At 38.2% G+C, this 19,266-nt stretch overlaps 1 protein-coding gene across 1 annotated transcript; it reads left to right on the top strand.

Annotated features, from left to right (window-relative positions):
- The first annotated feature begins 15,322 nt into the window (after positions 1–15,322).
- LOC133985223 (N-acetyllactosaminide beta-1,3-N-acetylglucosaminyltransferase 3-like) lies at positions 15,323–16,465 on the top strand. The gene has a single exon (XM_062424820.1). It carries the CDS (start codon positions 15,323–15,325, stop codon positions 16,463–16,465), a length of 1,143 nt encoding a protein of 380 aa, XP_062280804.1.
- Positions 16,466–19,266: the final 2,801 nt, after the last annotated feature.

Genomic DNA, 19,266 nt, shown 5'->3' with positions numbered 1-19,266 from the left:
ATTAAAACTGGAAAAATTGGGGTGTTGTAAAACGTTTTACTGGTAGTGTATATTGTTTTCAAATAATTAAAAACAGTAAAATATCTATTCAGTAACATGTTTAAATTATTTAAAAATGATCTTAAAGGTCTGAATTCAGATATAACCCCCTTTGTAATCAACATTTTCATAACTGTAATTGAATTACTTTTTTTTCTCAGTAACTGTAACATATTACAGTTACATTTATTTTGTAATTAAATTATGTAACGCTATTACATGTAACTAGTTACTGGTAACACTGGCCCTATTTATATCTAGATGTATTAAACAACTCAGGACATAGCACCTTTTGTATCAGGCCACCCCATTTTTAGGTGAGCAAAAGTAAAGGAACAGATAGTCATAAAGTAACTTAAAGTAAATAACAATTCATATTTGGTTGTATAATCCTTGCTTTCAATACCTTTATCAACCCTGCAGGCCGCTGACATCATCTCCCTTCAGTCTTCTCTTCAGGAGGTGAAATGCATGCTCTATTGGGTTAAGATCCAGTGATTGACTTGGTGAGTCTAAAACCTTCCACTTTTTCCCCCATGATGAAGTCCTCTGTTGTGTTGGCACTGTGGGGTCATTGTCTTACTGCATGATGAAGTTCCTCTCGATAGTTTGCATGCATTTCTCTGTAAATTGGCAGACAAAATGTTTCTGTAGACTTCTGATGTAATTCTTCTGCTACCATCATGAGTTACATCATCATTAAACATTAGTGGAAGCAGCCATTCAGGCCCAAGCCATGACACCACCTCCACCGTGCTTCACAGCTTGTATGTTTTGGATCATAAGCAGATCCTTTCTTTCTCCACACTTTGGCCTTTCCATGTTGTGGTATGGGCTGTGTATTTCTGCTCTTGGAGTCTTCGTCAAACAATGTTTCCATCATCAACTGCTGTTGTTGACCTGTTCAATGTCTGTTTGTCGTACACCAGTAGTTTCTTTTTTCTTTTTCAGGACATTCCAAATTGTTGTATTGGCTATGCCCAATGTTGGTGCAATGGATCTGATTGATTGTCCCTGTTTTCTCCCATAGACAGCTCTCTGGTTGATTTATCCTTTCTTAACAACAAATGCAGTTTTCACAGGTGAACCCCAAAGGCTAAAACCAAGACTAGACATTCAGAGCTATTTAATGTTCAAACAATCAATCTCTAAGGCAGCAGACACTTGGGCAATAAGAAACACCTGTCAGTCGCATGTTCCAATATTTTTGCTCACTTGAAAAATTAGTGGGTTCAAATAAAAGAGTTGTTTAACACATCTAGATGTAAATACCAGGAATTAAGTAATTCTGAACTCTATCTGAACAATTTATCTTTTGATCTGAAACCCAAATGTCTTCAGTGGACAATAAAAACAAATTAAATAGCCTTGTTATTCAGATTAGTTTTTGAGAGGACTGTACTTCCCTCTGTTATTGCCAGACACAATCAGCATGAAGTCAGAAGGAAAAGATTGTAACTGATTAAGCTTGTTCCTTCCTTTACAATACTTCCTTATTCATGCTCAGTAATAAAGGTGAATGTCATATTTTAAGGGAACTATTTAACCTCTGGCTAGTTCATTTGTTTGAGATACAATTTCATCAAAAGGTAAGAAGGTCAAAATAATTTCTGCAAGTGCACAACATTCATAAGAAATGGTCACAACTGTGATTTTGCTTTAGTTTTTGATGACTCGTTGCAGCTTTTTGTGACTGTTGAGAATCAAACAGCAAAGCACACAATGCAGGTGTCTATAGTTCAAAAAGTAATTTTTTTTTTGTTGTTGTTTTTTTTTTAGTCCAAAACAAAGCATAGAAAAAAGAGCACTTGTGTTTGATATTTAAAGTGAGCCCTAAAAAAGCTCAACAAAACTGAATTAAACTCAAAATACAGTAGACTGAACAGCAGAAGTTAACAGAGACCAAACTGACAGACCTAATGAGACATGAGGGGAACACACAGTGGAAAATTGCTGGTCAAACTATTTAACAAACATGAGGGGTGGACAAAACACAAAAACTAAATTAACTACAAATAAACATAATGTAGACAGTTTGCTTCTGATTCAATATGAATTAAGCAAAATATATATTAAATAACTACATAAAACAGCAAAATACACAAACCAATGGCTTACGTAAGTTTGAGTTACCATAAACTGAAAAATAATCTAATAATTTCAGAGTCATAAAAATGGCTAGGGATCAAGTAATGGGTTAAAAACTGTTTTTCTGCAGCAATGGAAATAAATTAAGCATTGAAAGTTGATGAAAACTTCTGTCCCAACTTGACGGACAACCTGGACCAAAAGGGCTACCACTTTAGAAAGCCATGCAATACCCTCTGGTGTAGTTGGTCCGGGGGTTCATACTACAGCAAGATCCAAATGATACCTCCAGGCTGTGTCAGAAGTACCATAGAAGAAAAGAACAAAAGGCTTTAAATCATAGAATGGGTAGGTCAGTCATCAAGTTGATTTGTGATGAACTGGAAAGAAGATTGATACCAAAGCAGTCTGCAAGTGCAACACGTCTGCTGCCAAAGTCTTTGGAAGAACTTACTGAACAATATTTGATTTCCATTGTAAAAATACTAAAAGTGTGTTTGGCTGTAATATTCATATTGATGTTTTAATTAGTGTATAATCACCTGAATAATAAGAATCATTCTGTTTTCATTACCTCACAATGAGCCCTTTACATAGCGAGCAGGTCCACCGAGCCTATCTTGCACAGCTATGTTTCTACAGTTGGCCAGTGGGACAACCAAACACTGGCTCTAGAGAGGAACTTACGCTTTTTTGCTACTTTCGTGACAACCATAGGTTCTCCCAAATCCTGCACGCTGGTCTTGGTCCGACTTGAACTGAACTGCCAGGGCGTCTATGTTAGCAGCAACATTTGCACTCAGTTCTTGCACTTTTTTATTTTCTATTGCACTTTATTGGTTTTATTCTGTATGGTGCCATCTATTCATTTATTTAGTATTGCAAATTCTTTAACTTTAATCGCCAATTTTCTGAACGCCTCCAGTGTAGACACACAGACGGAGCACTCACTGCTCCTGCTGCTCTGCTGACGTGCTCCTCATGCAACATTTGTTGTCTAGACAGGGGGTGAGGCAACAATAACAACAACAGTAGTTGTATTCAAACATAAATGAAGCAGGCCACTGTTTATCATGTGTGGAAAGACTTTCAATTAACACTGAACATGTGTACAAGTCATGCTCTTGTAGCACTTTTGTTTTAATGGAAAAAACAACAATCCACCCTCAGATACAATCCTGTATCTAGAATTAAATTCAATTATAATGCAAACAGTAGGGGACCACAAATCATACTGTAAACACAAAGTGTTTTCTCTGCAAGATTATTCAACAAAGAGGTTTATTCTTACCTTTAGGAAGCCCAAAAATATTTATTCAGAATATTTATTTAAATGAGTAAAGAATTATGAGTAAATGGAAAAAAAAGACAAGATCACAAAAAGCTCATTTATAAGAGGAATAACACAAATACCGCCTACTCAGCATACTAACAGGCCTCAGTTTGCCCTTTTTCTTGTCACTTCAAAATCCTTAAATCAACTTTCCCCAATCTTGTCACCCCTCCTATATTTACAACTCCTTAAGACTTAAGGCCACCAGTGAGATTAAATTGATAAAAAAAATCCTTGTGGCTTGTCTTTGATCCACTTATCTGATGAATATAACACATATTTCCAGAGCCATCTAAACAGGAAGGACTGCTGTTCACTGGAATATTAGCTTTTAAAGCACCAAACGTAACTTTCTTGATGACTCAGCAAGATATTGTGTGTCATTTTCCTGGAGTGTTTCCTGTTATGCTTTTTTCTCTGTTTCTCTCACTTCCTGCTTTGAGCCTATGGTTTGCGAAATTACCAACTACCTACTATCAACTTCCCTCAAAATGGGTGTAGAGGACAACAACACATTCCTTTTTTCTCTAGAGAAAATAGAGTGTGCGAAAGCTGAAGAGAAACCCAAACAGCAAAAAAGCATTAGCATTAGCTTTAATGTTGGGGATAACATATTTCATATTCCCACACAGTTTGCTATCAAATATCCTCTGAAACGGATAGACTCTTTGGCCCTCTGCAGGGACTGAGCTATGCTGCTCACACTGTGTGATGACTACCCTGTGCACAAAAACATTTTCTTCTTCGACCATGACCCTGTGTACTTCCACCACATTTGCCATTTCTACACAGGCAGAATGCTGTGGGCCATATAAGAAATATTCCTCATCAGCTTCGAGGAGATCACTTACTGGGGCCTGAGCCTAAAGGACACCCAGCTCTGCTGCTGGATGGTGCTCGATGAGCAGGATGAGGTGCAGGACAACCTGAAGGTGGATGTAGGCTTTGGAACATTCAAAGGCTCTCTAGCCCGTCACGAAGAATCCCCACTCTTCATTACCTGCTAAGGTTTTTACTGAACTCTTCAACCTCTTAGTGCTCATTGCAATGACTCAACACTGTGGAGGTGAGCAAATTATGAAATTATGCCTTATTTCATTCAGATCATCTATGAAATCTGTATATTAAATCTGTGTAGAAGGCACCATGTACATTGTTACACATAAATGTTACTATTTTGTAGTGTATCAGAGTTAGCTTTTAGCTCAATTTAATCTGCAGTCCCTTTGGCATGTCACAATAAAATCATGAGAGCACAATAACAAACAGTATGAAGCAAAAAACACACATGACACATAATACAAAGGTACGCAGTTAGTAGATCACACACACCCATAATGTCAATTATAAAATGAAAAAGGATATCCAAATCACAAACAGTCTCTAGCTAAAATGACACAGGACACTTGACACATAATTCCAAGTTACACACAGTTAGCACATCGCTGACTCCCACCCACAATGTCAACTTATCAAATAAGCTATGGCAGTATACCAGTAAGTGAACCTTTTTTATTACAGAAACACAAGTCAAACAAAATACATTTTAGATTTCGTAAGTAAAATATCTTACTCAGTAAAACAAACACACAGAAAAATGAAATATACATATTTTAAACAGGCTGCAACTGTTTTTCCTCTATGCTCTTTTCATCCTGACAAGAGAACAAGATAAAAGTATTTTTAAGCCTGTGTGTAGGCGGATGTCACTCTGAGTACCTTGGGAGGTCAGACGCTGACAGAACATGCTTTGTGTAAAAGCAGGACAGACCTGATCTACAGGTCATAATTTTTTTAGTTTATATCCCAAACATCAGCTGGTTGCAACTTCTCAATTGTGAGTATTTGATCGTTTTAAACTGAACGTATTTGGATTTTGGACTGTTGGTTAGACAAAACAAGACACTCAGCAACCATGAGCTTGATGGAATTATAATGGGCATTTTTCACTATTTTCTGACATTTTGTAGACAAAAATCAAGAGGATAGTAGTGCAGCCCTATTCTAAATGTAGAGTAACCCACAATCTTTCCTGCCCTTACACTCTAATGGGGAAGGAAAAGGTATTAGTGTCATGAATAGCAGAGCAGGTGGACCCAAATGCAGAGACCACAAGCTGGGGAGGAAAACAGAAGGGAAACATAGAGCAAATTCAAAACTAAAACGCAGAAAACACAATACTTTTAATACAACCCAGCATATATTAAAACATCCAAGAAAACACATGAATATAAAACCAAGTACACAAAACCATCAGCTAACCAATAATTCAAGGCAGTCCCTCCAAACAACAACCCAAATAATATAAAAAAGCAAAACCCAATTTAAAAAAAAATCAAATAAAACAAAAGACTGGATTACATAAGTATAACACAAAAAACCAAGAGAACAAAAACACAGAGTCCAATAATCATGAGTCCGTGACAATTAGATGCAAAAGTTTGCAGTGCCCCAAACCAGTTTGCCTACAGTTTGTTGGTGAATGCTGCTGATAGATAGGTGATTTGGCAAAATTTGAGAGACATTTTCTTATCAATAAGTGCAGCCTTGGTCATTGGGAAAAATGGCCTTATATTGGTTTAAAGTCATGTCTCATAACACGACGTATAGAAGGGTTCTTTAAACTAATTGAACCTTTACCTTTACTGTAGCTCATTGTTCTGATCACAATGAAAACTGTATAACAGTAAAGAGTATTATCATCAAAACTGAATAATGTGGGACTGTTTTTTCCTCTCTCTTTGGTCAACATGTCCACTGTGGGTTACAGGGATGTGGTTCCAGTTAGTATCGTGGGATGCATTTGACCCCATCTGATAAGCTAAGATAAGGTATCAGATACAGCCAAATGCATCGCCTTCCTCTTTAACAAGTTCTGACTACACCAAGCTCAAGGTGCAAGAGTACAACACTATCTCAGCCCAGCGACTCCTAATGAACAATCTTATAATGACATGAGTGTATGATGCTGTCTGTAGTTTGGCGCAAAACTCAACAGTGGTATGTAGAGAATATGTATGCACTTTTCGGGCAGTAAATAAAATCTTCAGATGTCACAAGCTTGCTATATCTGTTTAATCTGTGACTCTATTTTTGACCACTGGGCCAGCACAACAAGCTGTTAACACAAACTACACATCATACTCATTCATGGGCATGCAAGAGGACTGTAGTAGGACATGTAAATGTTTGGGTTTGTCAGAGTTTTTTCCACCAAAAACAGCTGCCTGTTTCTGGAAATGATACTGATGTGAAAATAGTAAAGTAAAACCTGGAAGGCTGAAAAATGCTATAAATACTGATATAGCTGAGGGATTAAGATGCTTTTAATCCTGATATAGCTGAGGGGAGTGCATCCAATGTATATAACATATTCACCAATTCAATTGCTTTTTTATTCCTGAAGATTATTTAAATTTAAAAACAAACACTTTAATAGGCCCCAAGATGGAGTTAGACGTTTGACATCACTGATGAAGGGAGCACAGCTCCAGAGTACACTGGACCAGGATATACCTGCACGTTTGTTCTCAGTGTTGAGGAACCTATTTGTCTGCTGTCATCGTCATAGTTGACTTTAACATCCTATAATATCCTTTTCTTTGTTGAAATATTAAACATCAACCTGACTAACTACTGATTAAACATATGATTGTGAACATTAAGTAATGATATTCCAGTTACTGATAGCAGACATGCAGCTTTTGATCTACTGTGTTTCCCCTCCTGGATTATATTACCTGAATAATCTGATATATTGTTTCTTAGAGTATTTGTGATAGCAGTGATCCAGGACATCAACTGTATATTTAAAAACCACGACTGGCTTTTGAATTTAGTGCAGCCCTGAGGGCTGTTAATCCATTTTTGGAGCTGACTCTGTGGAGCTACATAAATATGTCTGTTGACGAAAGCAGTTTTTCTTTTATCATGATAGCATAAACAATGAAAGGTTCAGGGAAAGTCTGGGGCCTATGACCATTTTCTAAGTCACACTGGTGCCATTATTGTGGTTATTCAAATTATTTAAACACAAATAATTTCATCAATCAACTAGAAATAGCCTTCAATTAAATCACTTACCTTTGTCCACCAAACGTTCCAAGATTTCTGGCAAAAACTTTTTTTTTATTAGTCAAAAAGAATTTACTGGTGACAAAACATGATCATCTGTGAAGTCCTTAAAGTGCTCATAAGAATATAAATCTGAGCATATAATGTTATACGACAATTGGGCATCTCCATCTGCTGCGGAAGTTCATGTGTTACGATCAAAGGCTCCAGGATGGCTAAGGCCTTATGGTGAGATCGTTGGTTAACTAATATCTGAAGGTTCAAGTTTCAGCTTTGTCATCACAGATGCACAATAAAATGGAGCTACATATTTTACATTTATAGATAATGCTCTAAATACAAAAGATTATAAATGTAAATGTAGAAATAATAATAGGTAGAATTTAATACAAAGAAAACAGAAAAGTGTCTTAGTTAAACATTTGGCCACCACAAGCCTCCAGAACAGCATTACACCTTAGACCCCCTTGATTCATGATTGATTTTCATTATCTCTACTCATCAGACCATTGAGTGACTCATCATAGCCTGTATGAAATGTGCATTTGTTATGTTTCTCATCTCATTTAATTCCTTCAGTTTGTAAAGGTTGAGATCATTATTTAGTGTTTGTTGAAATAGACACCTCAAAGACACAAATCAGCTGACCATCACTGCCTTGTAACACATTCAGGATATCTATTCCCATCAGTGTATTCTGGATCTGCCCCAGGGTCTGCTCCCAGTTGGATGACACTGAAACACTTCCACAGGAAGGCAACCCAACTATATCTGGTGACTCCTTTCAACTTAAAAGAGCAGTGGTTCCACTCTGAGTGTCTTTTTAGATGTCTGATCTCCTTGCTCTATCTCTACATGTACATACAGGCCCCTAGATTCTTGAACACCTTTGCTTGGTTCAGTGATTCGCTCCAAATCCACAATCAACAGTTTTCAGGCAGATGACCTTGGACATAGACTCGAAAGTTCACACTTGGCCTCCCACCATCTGAGCATGTGCTTGACCAACAAAATGAGAGCGATCATACAACGTCAAAAGCACCATTTTTGAACTACAGATAGATAGACGGACAGACAAACAGACAGGTTTTTACGATATGATACAATATACTTTATTGTCCCCTCAGGGAAATCTACCTTGGACTCAAGCTGATACATAAATAAATGACCTCCACCACAAAAAACAAAACAAAAACAACACATAGAACATCTACATATTGCACACACTACATAACTGCACACACCACACATTGCATGTACCCCCACAGAGTATATTGCACATATGACGTATTGCACAACCGACAGATTGCATATCTCCCATATTGCACATATCCCAGTGGAAAGATGAAAAGAATAAAAAGATAAAAACACCATTGCACAAACCCCCAGCCTCACTTAGCACCATTCATGAGTCGAATTGCCGTTGGCACAAATTAGTATTTGAAGCGATTAAGTTTCCAATGGGGTGCTTTATACCTTCTGCCCGAGGGAAGCAGCTCAAACTCAGCATGGAGAACGTGAGAAGAACTTGACGCATGGAGAACATTTTGTCACAGAAAAATCTGAGAAGTACTGTTAAAATCTTGCATTCAGCGGGGATGACAGTTCTGTCTGTGTTATGTTTTTGCTCTCAGGGTCCGTATGAGTTAAGCAAAGACAAGCCCTGACAAAACACACATACACAACTTTGGGCCTTCGCAGTACACACATTCACACATACACATGCACAAAGATGATTTGCCTGTAACTGGCAATAGGAAATATGACGTGAGATAGAGAGAAGGGAAGAGAGATATCACCAGAGAGAGAACAACATGATGTATTCTATTCTTGACTTGTACTGGTGTTTGGCTCAGAGAGCCCACATGCATCCTTCACACTAATTTGCATTCACACACACACACACACACACACACACACACACACACACACACACACACACACACACACACACACACACACACACACACACACACACACACACACACACACACACACAAGGAAATAATTAAACACAAGGCTAATCAGTAGACACACCTGATAAAGCTTGTGATTATTCAACTTTGACATATGCTGTTGGATATAAGTGAATTTAAACACTAGATCTAAAAAAAAAAAAAAAAAAGAGCTTTTATAAAAGAAAACTGAATTGTCCCCCATAATTACCAAATACCATGCCACTTCAGTAGAGGGTAAAGGAATGCTTAGAGGAGAATGGTACTGAGCGGGAAATGAATATGTTCAGATATTTGGGGTATTACTGATGCAAGTGCATACTTGCACACTTGTTTCAAGGTGATATCTGTCACTAGTGTATTTTTCTATGTGGGAACCAATGTTTACTGTACATGTTTGGCATTCAATATTTATGATGGATGAGTGTATATGGATGGATAACGCAGGGGGTCTGCACACACAGCTAGCACCGCCCCACATGCAGGCTGCATAATGCCGCTGTACACTGGACTTCATGTTACTCATCAGCCACAGAGGGACGAGAGGGTCAGTCTTCATAAAACAGTAAGTACATGACTCATAACTTGGACTCACTTTCCGTTTTAAAGCAACGCGAACATTTCAAAGTTGTTGTTTTTAAAAAACATTTTGTCTTTATAAGCTTGATCGAAACATCGACCATTAACACTTTTTTTGATTTTTCCTTGCACCAAGTCGGACGAACAATGCGTCCGATCTTCATAGAAAAAAATATTATTATGAGGTGTTAAAATGTTTTTCTTTACAATTAGCCTAGTTGATATCCTGATACGCGCACACACACTACGCTATGTGAGTCAAATATAAATGTAACCAGATCATTAAAATTGTGACTTCCTTGAAGCCAAATTGACTAGTCCGTGACCTGCACATAACGGCAAAATCCTGATGTTTTATGGGTGTAGAAATGACCGTATTAAAGTATTATTGTACGGTTCATAATATTTTAATCTTATGCCATGAAGCAAAGTTTAGTTTATCAAGTGAAGGTCAGTGCTGAATTTCATTTGACACTGATCAACACAATCATTGTATTTCCCATACAGGGAAATCATATTGTGTTGGTGACAGCAAATAGGATCCGAAATAAGAAAAAAGCCAGAAACAAACAATAAACCTCATGTTATACTAATCTTGACTGATGTTAATATCTCCTATAGGCTATTGTCTAAAGTATGCTAGGATGTTTTACTTAAAAAAAAAAGAAAAAAAAGAAATGTTTTTAAAGGTCCTCAGTATTTTTGCACTTGTTTGTACTGCATGCATATTCTGTGCAGCATCAAACATGGCTTTCTTGTGGTCAATTGTGTACATGGCTGAAAAGCTGTCTCTGCTTGTGTGGGCAATGCAAGAACAATAGGTCTGTGCAGTTAATAACCACACATACACAACAGGAAATGTCAGATCACACAGGAACGTATGTCTTAACATGATTTATCTCTCAGTATTTAAGACATCTAATGACAAACAATTACATTTTTTAACAGTCTATCGACTATGCTAAGATCAGAGGGAGCTCTTTGGCATAATTTAGATCTTGAGGAGATTACCAGTTTTCAATAATAAGGGCCAAACATAAAGTGGCAGTTGTGGGGGTCTGACTACACATGCTCAGATCATATACTCCATAGATAGTAATATAATGGTTTAGATTGTTTTTGTTGTAGAGCTGTATTGACAAAAATCTCCTCATTTGCAGTGCTTGGAGAAGTATTCAGATCTTTTACTTATATGTTAAATCAAACACAGGACTAAAATCTGACCATAAATCATATTTTTTTGGTTTTAAAAATTGTGTTTAGTGTCTGCTGTGACATTCTCCCCTATAATTCTCATTTTTTATTTTACTGTGAAGCCAGAGAATTATTACCTGAATTGTTGATGAGATAAGAGGAAGTAGTAAAATATTATATTTTCTGTTAATGATTTGGTAAAAGAAATTCCCCTTAACTTTAGGCACTCCCAGCATGTTAATCTGGAGGTTAAAAGGTTTCTTTCAGTCAGTTACTTACTGCTCCGTGAGTTCCATTGGAGTAACAGGGTGAGGCTAGTCTTATGTCAATTTTCCACTTTTCCACGGGAGCGTCCTTTTTTGCAAATGTTTCACAAGATAAGTATTCAGTTTATTCTAATGACGAACTGTCTGACATCACCCATGTAACATATTCCACCCATTTTGAGTAGACATTACAGCATTTATTTGTTGCCACCCTACACTGTATGCAGCATCTAAGGATTCTGCAGGCAGGTGCCAAGCCACCTCATGTCTGCCTTTGGCTTCGTCTGCTCAGTCCTCTTGGCCTCTGCTTGTTCAGAGCGGTAATGCCATGGTGTGAGTGGGCTCCAGTGAGGGTTTATGGTGCCTCATACTTTGGACTAAACCAAAAGGGTCCTGTAATTACACTTGGGCAGTTGATGCTAAAAGTCGAGTTCTTGTTCTAGTTGCAAATTTAACTGAGCTCACTCAGTACTTCAGTGGATGGGCTACACTGACAGTATCACAGCAGCTGCTTTGCTTAGAAAATCTAAACATCACAACTTTACAGAGTACTGTCTCATTATCTGAAATGGAAACTAATATCCTTCTGCTATTGTCTTGATATCATGTTATACTGCCTTATAGCTAAAAGGACATTGTAAAACATTGTGCTTTCTGCATCTTGTGTGAAAATGATCCCATCAGGTACCAACCAAAGGTGAGCTGTGGGGCTTGGTTACTGTAATTTTACTGCTCATTAGACAGAGGGATGGATGGCAGATAAGGAGTCAAGTTTCAACACTTAATTGTCAGAAAACCGAGAGAAGCTCTCCCTAGATATGGTAAAGAAATTAAAAGAAACCTTTTAGGGAATGTTAATTATTCATCAGAGGGAGGGGGTGATTGGGGTGTGACTTTGTATTTCTTCTACATCTTGATCCTTCCTGGACCTAAAAATATTTTTCCTTGAGCCTCCCTAAGTGACTGGGGGAAAATGGGGGAAACACCAAAGATAGGTAGTATTGGAGAGAAATAAAAAGCAAAGTGTGACCTTTAAAAACCATTACATTTAATAGCAAACTGTAACTCATCTGACCCCCATTCCCTCGTCAGGACAAAACATAACATAACATACAATATAGGTGTACCGTACAAGGAAAAGGAGAGATCCGGGTGCGGGGGGGGGCCCATCTAAGATTATCTCGTCCCGGGCCCAGGCAAGACTGTCAGCTGGCCTGGGTGTACGTCTTGTTTTGCAGACACACTCACTTTTCATTAAAAGTTAATCTTGAAAAATGAATGGATAATCATCACTAACCATGGTTACTCCTAGCTTGTTTATCTGTTTTTTCCCCCTCTAGCTTGTGATTGGGTCCATCCTTTTTTAGTGTGCCGGTGCACTGCTTAACACATAATGGTGAAGGCTGGGAAATTAAGGAGTGTAATCTTTCAGCCAGCAGCAGCAATCATAGCTCTATTGGTGACATGTTGCGTCACCAAGAAGATCACAGGGACAGTATGTTTAAAAACAGCTCCAAAGACTCATAACAGAAATTTTTAGTCTCTGGACAGTAGGGATGGGCATTTGAAGAAATTTCCTTGATTGATCATCGGGAAAATTAACAATCAATTATCGATTAATCATTATTTTTTATCTTAAAAACCTGTAGTCCACCAACAATCCTCTTCGACAAGACAGTTAAAGTTAAACTGTTTAGCTTAAACAAAAAAGATATGTGGCACTCATAAAAGTAGCTGAGCCAGAGGCTCCGAGGCAGACCTCTTCACATATCAATCACTACAGCGTTCTTAAACACAAATGAGCCTCTTTAAGAAACAATTCCAAAAAAAAAAGGCCAGCCTGGGAAACCTGGCCAAGGTGCAGGGCTTACAATGAACTCCGTAATTTTTTAGTTTGAAAAGGTCCCACGCCAAACTTCGCCTTGACCTCTTCATGTTTTACGTTTGATATAAATGGCAGCACGTATGTAGCTGAGCCGTTTTCTCTGTCAAATATCGCCCCCTCCCTCTTTGGTAAGATGTCTCATTGCTGCCACATAGTGAAATTCATTGCATTGCTTCAAAACTCACACTACGCAACGAAACCTCTATTTGATACCAGCGTTTGATCGATAAAAATGTCACATGATCAACAAAAAATGTGATTATTATCGATTGATCATGCCCATCCTTACTGGACAGTATTTCCACTGTGCATGTGCCTGAACGAGGTTCCATTTACAGAGCTGTGCTAGCTTGTTGTGCTCTTGAATTTGTATTGAAGCTCTTTGATACATTTGTAATGTAGTATTAAGTCAAGATGTTGAACAAGCTAGCAAAGCTCTCTGAATGTAGCCATGTTCATTCACATGCACAGTTGCATTTGCCTGTCATGGAACTACTCTCTGGAGATTGAAAACATGATCGCTGCTATTACTCTTTGGAGTTGTGAATAAACTAAGGTGCCCAAACTTTTCTGGGCCAATGAACATGTCACCCAGTGCAGCTGTGTGGCTCATTCCTCTGCAGCTAACAGAACGGCACTCCAACGGGTGGTTAAATCTGCCCAAAAGGTAACCAACAGCAGCCTCCCTTCCTTGGTGGACTTTTATGTCAGCAGGTGCAGAAGCATAGCGTTATGTATCATAAAGAACCCCACCCACCTGGCACACAAACTGTTTAACCCCCTCCCCTCAGGCAGGAGGCTGCGCAGCCTCAAAGCTAGAACAATATGGCTAAAGTGCGGCTTCTTCCCAGAGGCTGTGAGGCTTATTGAACTCAAAAGAACTTAAAAGTCTTCTGCACTTTGCACTGCTACAACTGCATGCGGCAATGTATGTACATTGGCTTTGGATACACAAACAATACTTAATTGTTGGTATCTGCACATGAGATTTGTTAACAATAACTGCAATATCCAATAAATGGTAACAGCATACAGCAGGTTTTAAGAGTTTTTTTTACAATAAAAAGAAAGAAGGGTAGGAAGAAAGGTATGGAAACTCCCAAACATTAATGGCCCAACTAGTAAGATTTGCAAGCTGACTTTAAAAGGCTACACAGTAGATAATGACACAATGAAAGATTTTGACAACTGTTTTATTTTTAGGTCATTTTATGTTCCTTAAATGTCACACACAACAAAGTGCGTATGCTGGTTTTTTCAGCTGCAATTACAGACTCATAATGTGATCAGTATAAGTACCAAGAGATTAAAGAGGAAACGTTTATAGCCCAGTGTTTTAATTTCCTTTTCAGATTTTGAACTGAGAGCTCCAAATTTAAATCTCAATCTTGCTGTCTGTGATCATGTAATTTCTTCTCAGATCAAAATGCATGTCATTAATTAAATGTATTCTACTTTAATATGTTTTAATATGTCCATCATGTAATTGAATATTAAGTATTTTAAAACATCTTTATACACGTTTGAATTGTTAATGTTAATCCAGTTATTCTCAAACTGTATTCAGTTATATGTGACCAAATAGACACAGCACAACTCCAAAACAAAAACCAACAACCCTTCAAACTGCATGGTCTTATCAAGTTCACAAGGGCCTACTGAAGCTGAAACAGTGCAGAACGTATCTGACGAATGTATATTCAATATTCACCTTTTAGCTTGGGTTTAGTCTGAGAGGCAGTGCACACTTTTACAGAGTGACTGGAATGTTTCAAGGTCTGAATGATCCTTCATCTTAACTCCTTAATTTACCATAACAATTAATGATTAGTCTTATCAGTTATTCTATGTATTACCGACATGTGTTGATAAGAAATGTGTTTTGTTTTGTCGTTGCAGAGTTTCAACAATGAGAAAAACCAGACTAAGAACATGTTTGCTAGTGGGAGGTCTTGCCCTGTTGGTCCTCCATCTCTGTAAAGATTTTATTGACCACAAAACCATCCACCTCCAAGTAGCTGTGAGAGAGGATTACAGTCAAACAAAGCTGCTACCTTCCAAAAACAACTCTTACGTATATTCCTGGCCAAGATGTCAACAAAATGTCTCCGCTGCCAGCATCTCAGGCTTCAGCTCTCTTCCTGGCAGTATAAAAGACTTCCTCTACTATCGTCACTGTCGCCATTTCCCCATGCTACTGGACATTCCTGACAAATGTGGAGGAGTTGATGGATCTGCAGAAGTCTTCCTTTTACTGGTCATTAAAAGCTCCCCTATGAACTATGACCGCAGAGAGGTGCTGCGCAAAACCTGGGCTAAAGAGAGGTTACACAATGGTGTGTGGATCAGAAGGATCTTCGTCTCAGGAACGATGGATGCAGGTTTTGAGAAGGAGAGACTGAACAAACTCCTCGAGGTGGAGCACCGCGAGTACAATGACATCCTTCAATGGAACTTCAGCGACTCATTCTACAACCTCACTTTGAAGCAGATTCTCTTCCTGGAGTGGATGGAAAGAAACTGTCCGAACGCTCGCTTTCTGCTAAATGGTGATGATGACGTCTTTGCCAACACAGACAACATGGTTGAGTATCTTCAAAGCCTGAAGGACAATAATGGACGTAAGCACCTCTTTACTGGCCATCTGATCCAGAACGTGGGCCCCATTAGATCATCAGGGAGCAAGTATTTTATCCCAGTTCAGGTGCAGGAGTCAGACTCATACCCCCCCTACTGTGGTGGTGGGGGCTTCCTCTTATCTGGCTACACAGCTTTGGTCATATACAAAATGTCTCAGTCAATTACCATTCTTCCCATTGATGACGTTTACATGGGGATGTGTCTGGCTAAAGCAGGGCTTGGTCCTGATTCCCATATGGGTGTGAAGACAGCAGGACTGCACATTCCCTCCAGCACACTAGATGGATATGACCCTTGCTTTTATAAAGAGGTTTTACTGGTACACAGATTTCTTCCTGCTCACATGTATCTTATGTGGCACAGAATACATGACCTCAGACTGAAATGTGGTAATTCCGAGAAGAAGCTTTAGTAAAACCACACTTAAACTTACAAGTGAAGACAGAGCTGTCACTTCACTTTAGGCACCTGCTCGTAGGTTTTGAGCACAGGCAGAACATTCTTCATTTTGTCATGGGATGATGTTTGAACTGTTTTCTATAGCTTTGCAGCTGCAGCTTTTCTGAAGCTTTTCATGAGGCTTCAGCAAAGTCCAACAGAATTTATTTAATCCTAATGTCATTGATGTGGGCAGGCAGTCAGCCAGACACAAACGGTGTAGGTCAGGTATGTCCAAACAATTCCACAAAGGGCCATGTGGCTGCAGGTTTTTGTTCCAACCAATCAAGAACACATGATTCGACCAATCAACTGTCTGAAGACTGAGATCAGCTGATTAAATGAATCAAGTCTGGTGTGCACCTGCTTGGTTGGAATAAAAACCTGCAGCCACGTAATAGTTTGGACACCCCTGGTGTAGATAGTGTTAAAACCTTTGACTGAGCAGCTTTTCCTGGAACAAAAGGCTTGAACTCATTGTTTTATTGACTAAAAATGGGATTGCAGAACTTGTATCGACCTGTTAGCTATATTTGAGCACTGACAAATTCTGACCATTTCTCTTGGCTCATGTGTTTAAAAAACTGAACACTTACACATCCAGTAGACATTGAGATGTTGTTAACCAATTACTTTGACTTTACTGGTTGGACTCAAACAACTCCTGAGAAAAATAAGTTTGTCCCACCAAATGCTACACTTTGCTTTAGCAGTTTGTCTCACGCTTGTTGCTATGCAAGTACCATACAACAGGTTTCTCAGAATTTGTTTGCTGAAAACTGTGGGTTACTGCTGGTAACAGCACGGGTTGATGTGAACCATGAGATCCAACCATGCAGTAAATGTTTAAGGCCATAAAACATAAAAGACAACGGCAACAACCTCACTAGGCAAAAAACTTGATAGAGTTGCTGAGATGGTTGATTATTCAGCTGTCACATTTCATTGAATACAAATATTGATCCATGGAGCTTCAAGTTACACAGTAAGTGAAGCTGAACTATCCACAAATATAAGCAACACTTAAAGGATAGGTTCACAATTTTTCAAATCTGTCTTAAAACAATAGTCATGTTCCCACATTAACATTGAAACAGGTTTTGCTTGCTGTAATCACCCCTCCTCTTCATACTGATCATTAGAAGATCCCCTCCAAATGTGCTTACAATTTAAGAAATGGGGGACAAAATCCACAGTGAACAGAGAAAAAATACCTTCTTGTGTCTCAACAGCGTTTCCCTGTTCAGCCACAGTGAAAGTATCATAACAAAAACAGGGAATTTGGCACTGAAAAGATAGCAATTTTAAAAGATAGTGACTTGATTATATTCATTTGGACAGCTGCAGCCTTATATTGTCTTCAAATACATTTTTAAACACATTTTTGTACAGAAGGAAGCCTGTGAATTTTATCCCCCGTAACTTCATGAGCATTATGAGGGGACCTCTTAATGGTCAGTATAAACAGGAAGAATGATTACAAAAAGAAAAACGTGTCGGTGTTCATTTGGTCACCTGACCATTGTTTTAGGACTTGACAAATTGTGAACCTATCCTTTAACAACATCTTATCAAGGCCTTGGTTGACAGTGAGCTAACATTTAAATAACATTATCATATTTAGTTTGAGCCCTTCAGACTCAAACTATAATGCTAATAGACATTTATACAGAAAGAAATACATATAGAAGTTGCAGATAATATACACTTTAATAATTCAAAAATCAGCAGCTGCAAGATTGCATTTTGCGGATGCACCATTTAGTGTGTCTGTAATTGACCGCTCACTAACCCCTTCTCCCAAGCAGTAAATCCAATCACCAGTCGTAGCCTGGCCACTGTAACTAAGCACTGCAGGCCTGATGAGCTTTGGATTTCTCCAATTAATGTTAAATCACTGTGCATGGGGCTGTGGTCACATTGATACCGGATATTCAGCAGAATGTAAAACAAACAATTACAATATTTGACGAACTAACTTAATAACTTCTGTTAATAATAGTTTCTGTGTTGAAGATCACAGATGTGGGTGAACTTTTCCTTTAATGGTGATTATTAGAGGGAGAATGTGTTTTGTGAAATAGATATTTATATAATTGCTGTTGGACTAATTCACAATAAATTCTACCCACTCAGTTATTTATTGCACATTGTCCCTAAAACTGTCAACTAACAAAAGTTGGTATGAAATACTTCACTCATTGTTTCATCTGACATTTTAAATTAACAATTATAATTTGCTGTATGATATGCTGTGGTATCCACAGTCACACAAAATATAATTTAAAAATAATGTCTCAGGGTTTTCAGACTTATGTAATGTGACATTCATGTAATGTTATTTAGCATTCTACTTAAAGGACCGGTGTGTAGGATTTGTTTTGCAGATTTCCACAAACTGATAACGCCTCCACTTCCAAGCGTTTAGATAGGAGAGGGAGATAGTCCTTGTCCATCCTAGTCCCCCCGTCCCTGGCTTGGACGTATTTATTAGTATTTATTAGTTTTTATTAGTTTTTCTTTTATAAAATTCATGTTTTTAACTGCAACTAATTAATTTTGTTGTTGTGTTTAATCTGTTGTGTGGTCTGTGTTGTTTTGTCTGTATTCCTGCTGCAAACTAAGTGCCCTTCTGGGACAAAGTATAAAATGAATCTGAATCTGAATCTTTATCCTACAGTGGCCACGAAACTTTCAAAAAACATGAAAGGCCTTCTCTAAAGCCAGTGTTTGGTTTGTCTGTTCCGGGCTACTCTAGAAACATGGTTTTGAAAC

Source organism: Scomber scombrus, chromosome 8 (genome assembly GCF_963691925.1).
Source record: "Scomber scombrus chromosome 8, fScoSco1.1, whole genome shotgun sequence".
Taxonomy (NCBI): domain Eukaryota; kingdom Metazoa; phylum Chordata; class Actinopteri; order Scombriformes; family Scombridae; genus Scomber; species Scomber scombrus.
Note: the sequence above shows the minus strand (reverse complement) of the source record. Positions and strands in the feature narration are given on the sequence as shown.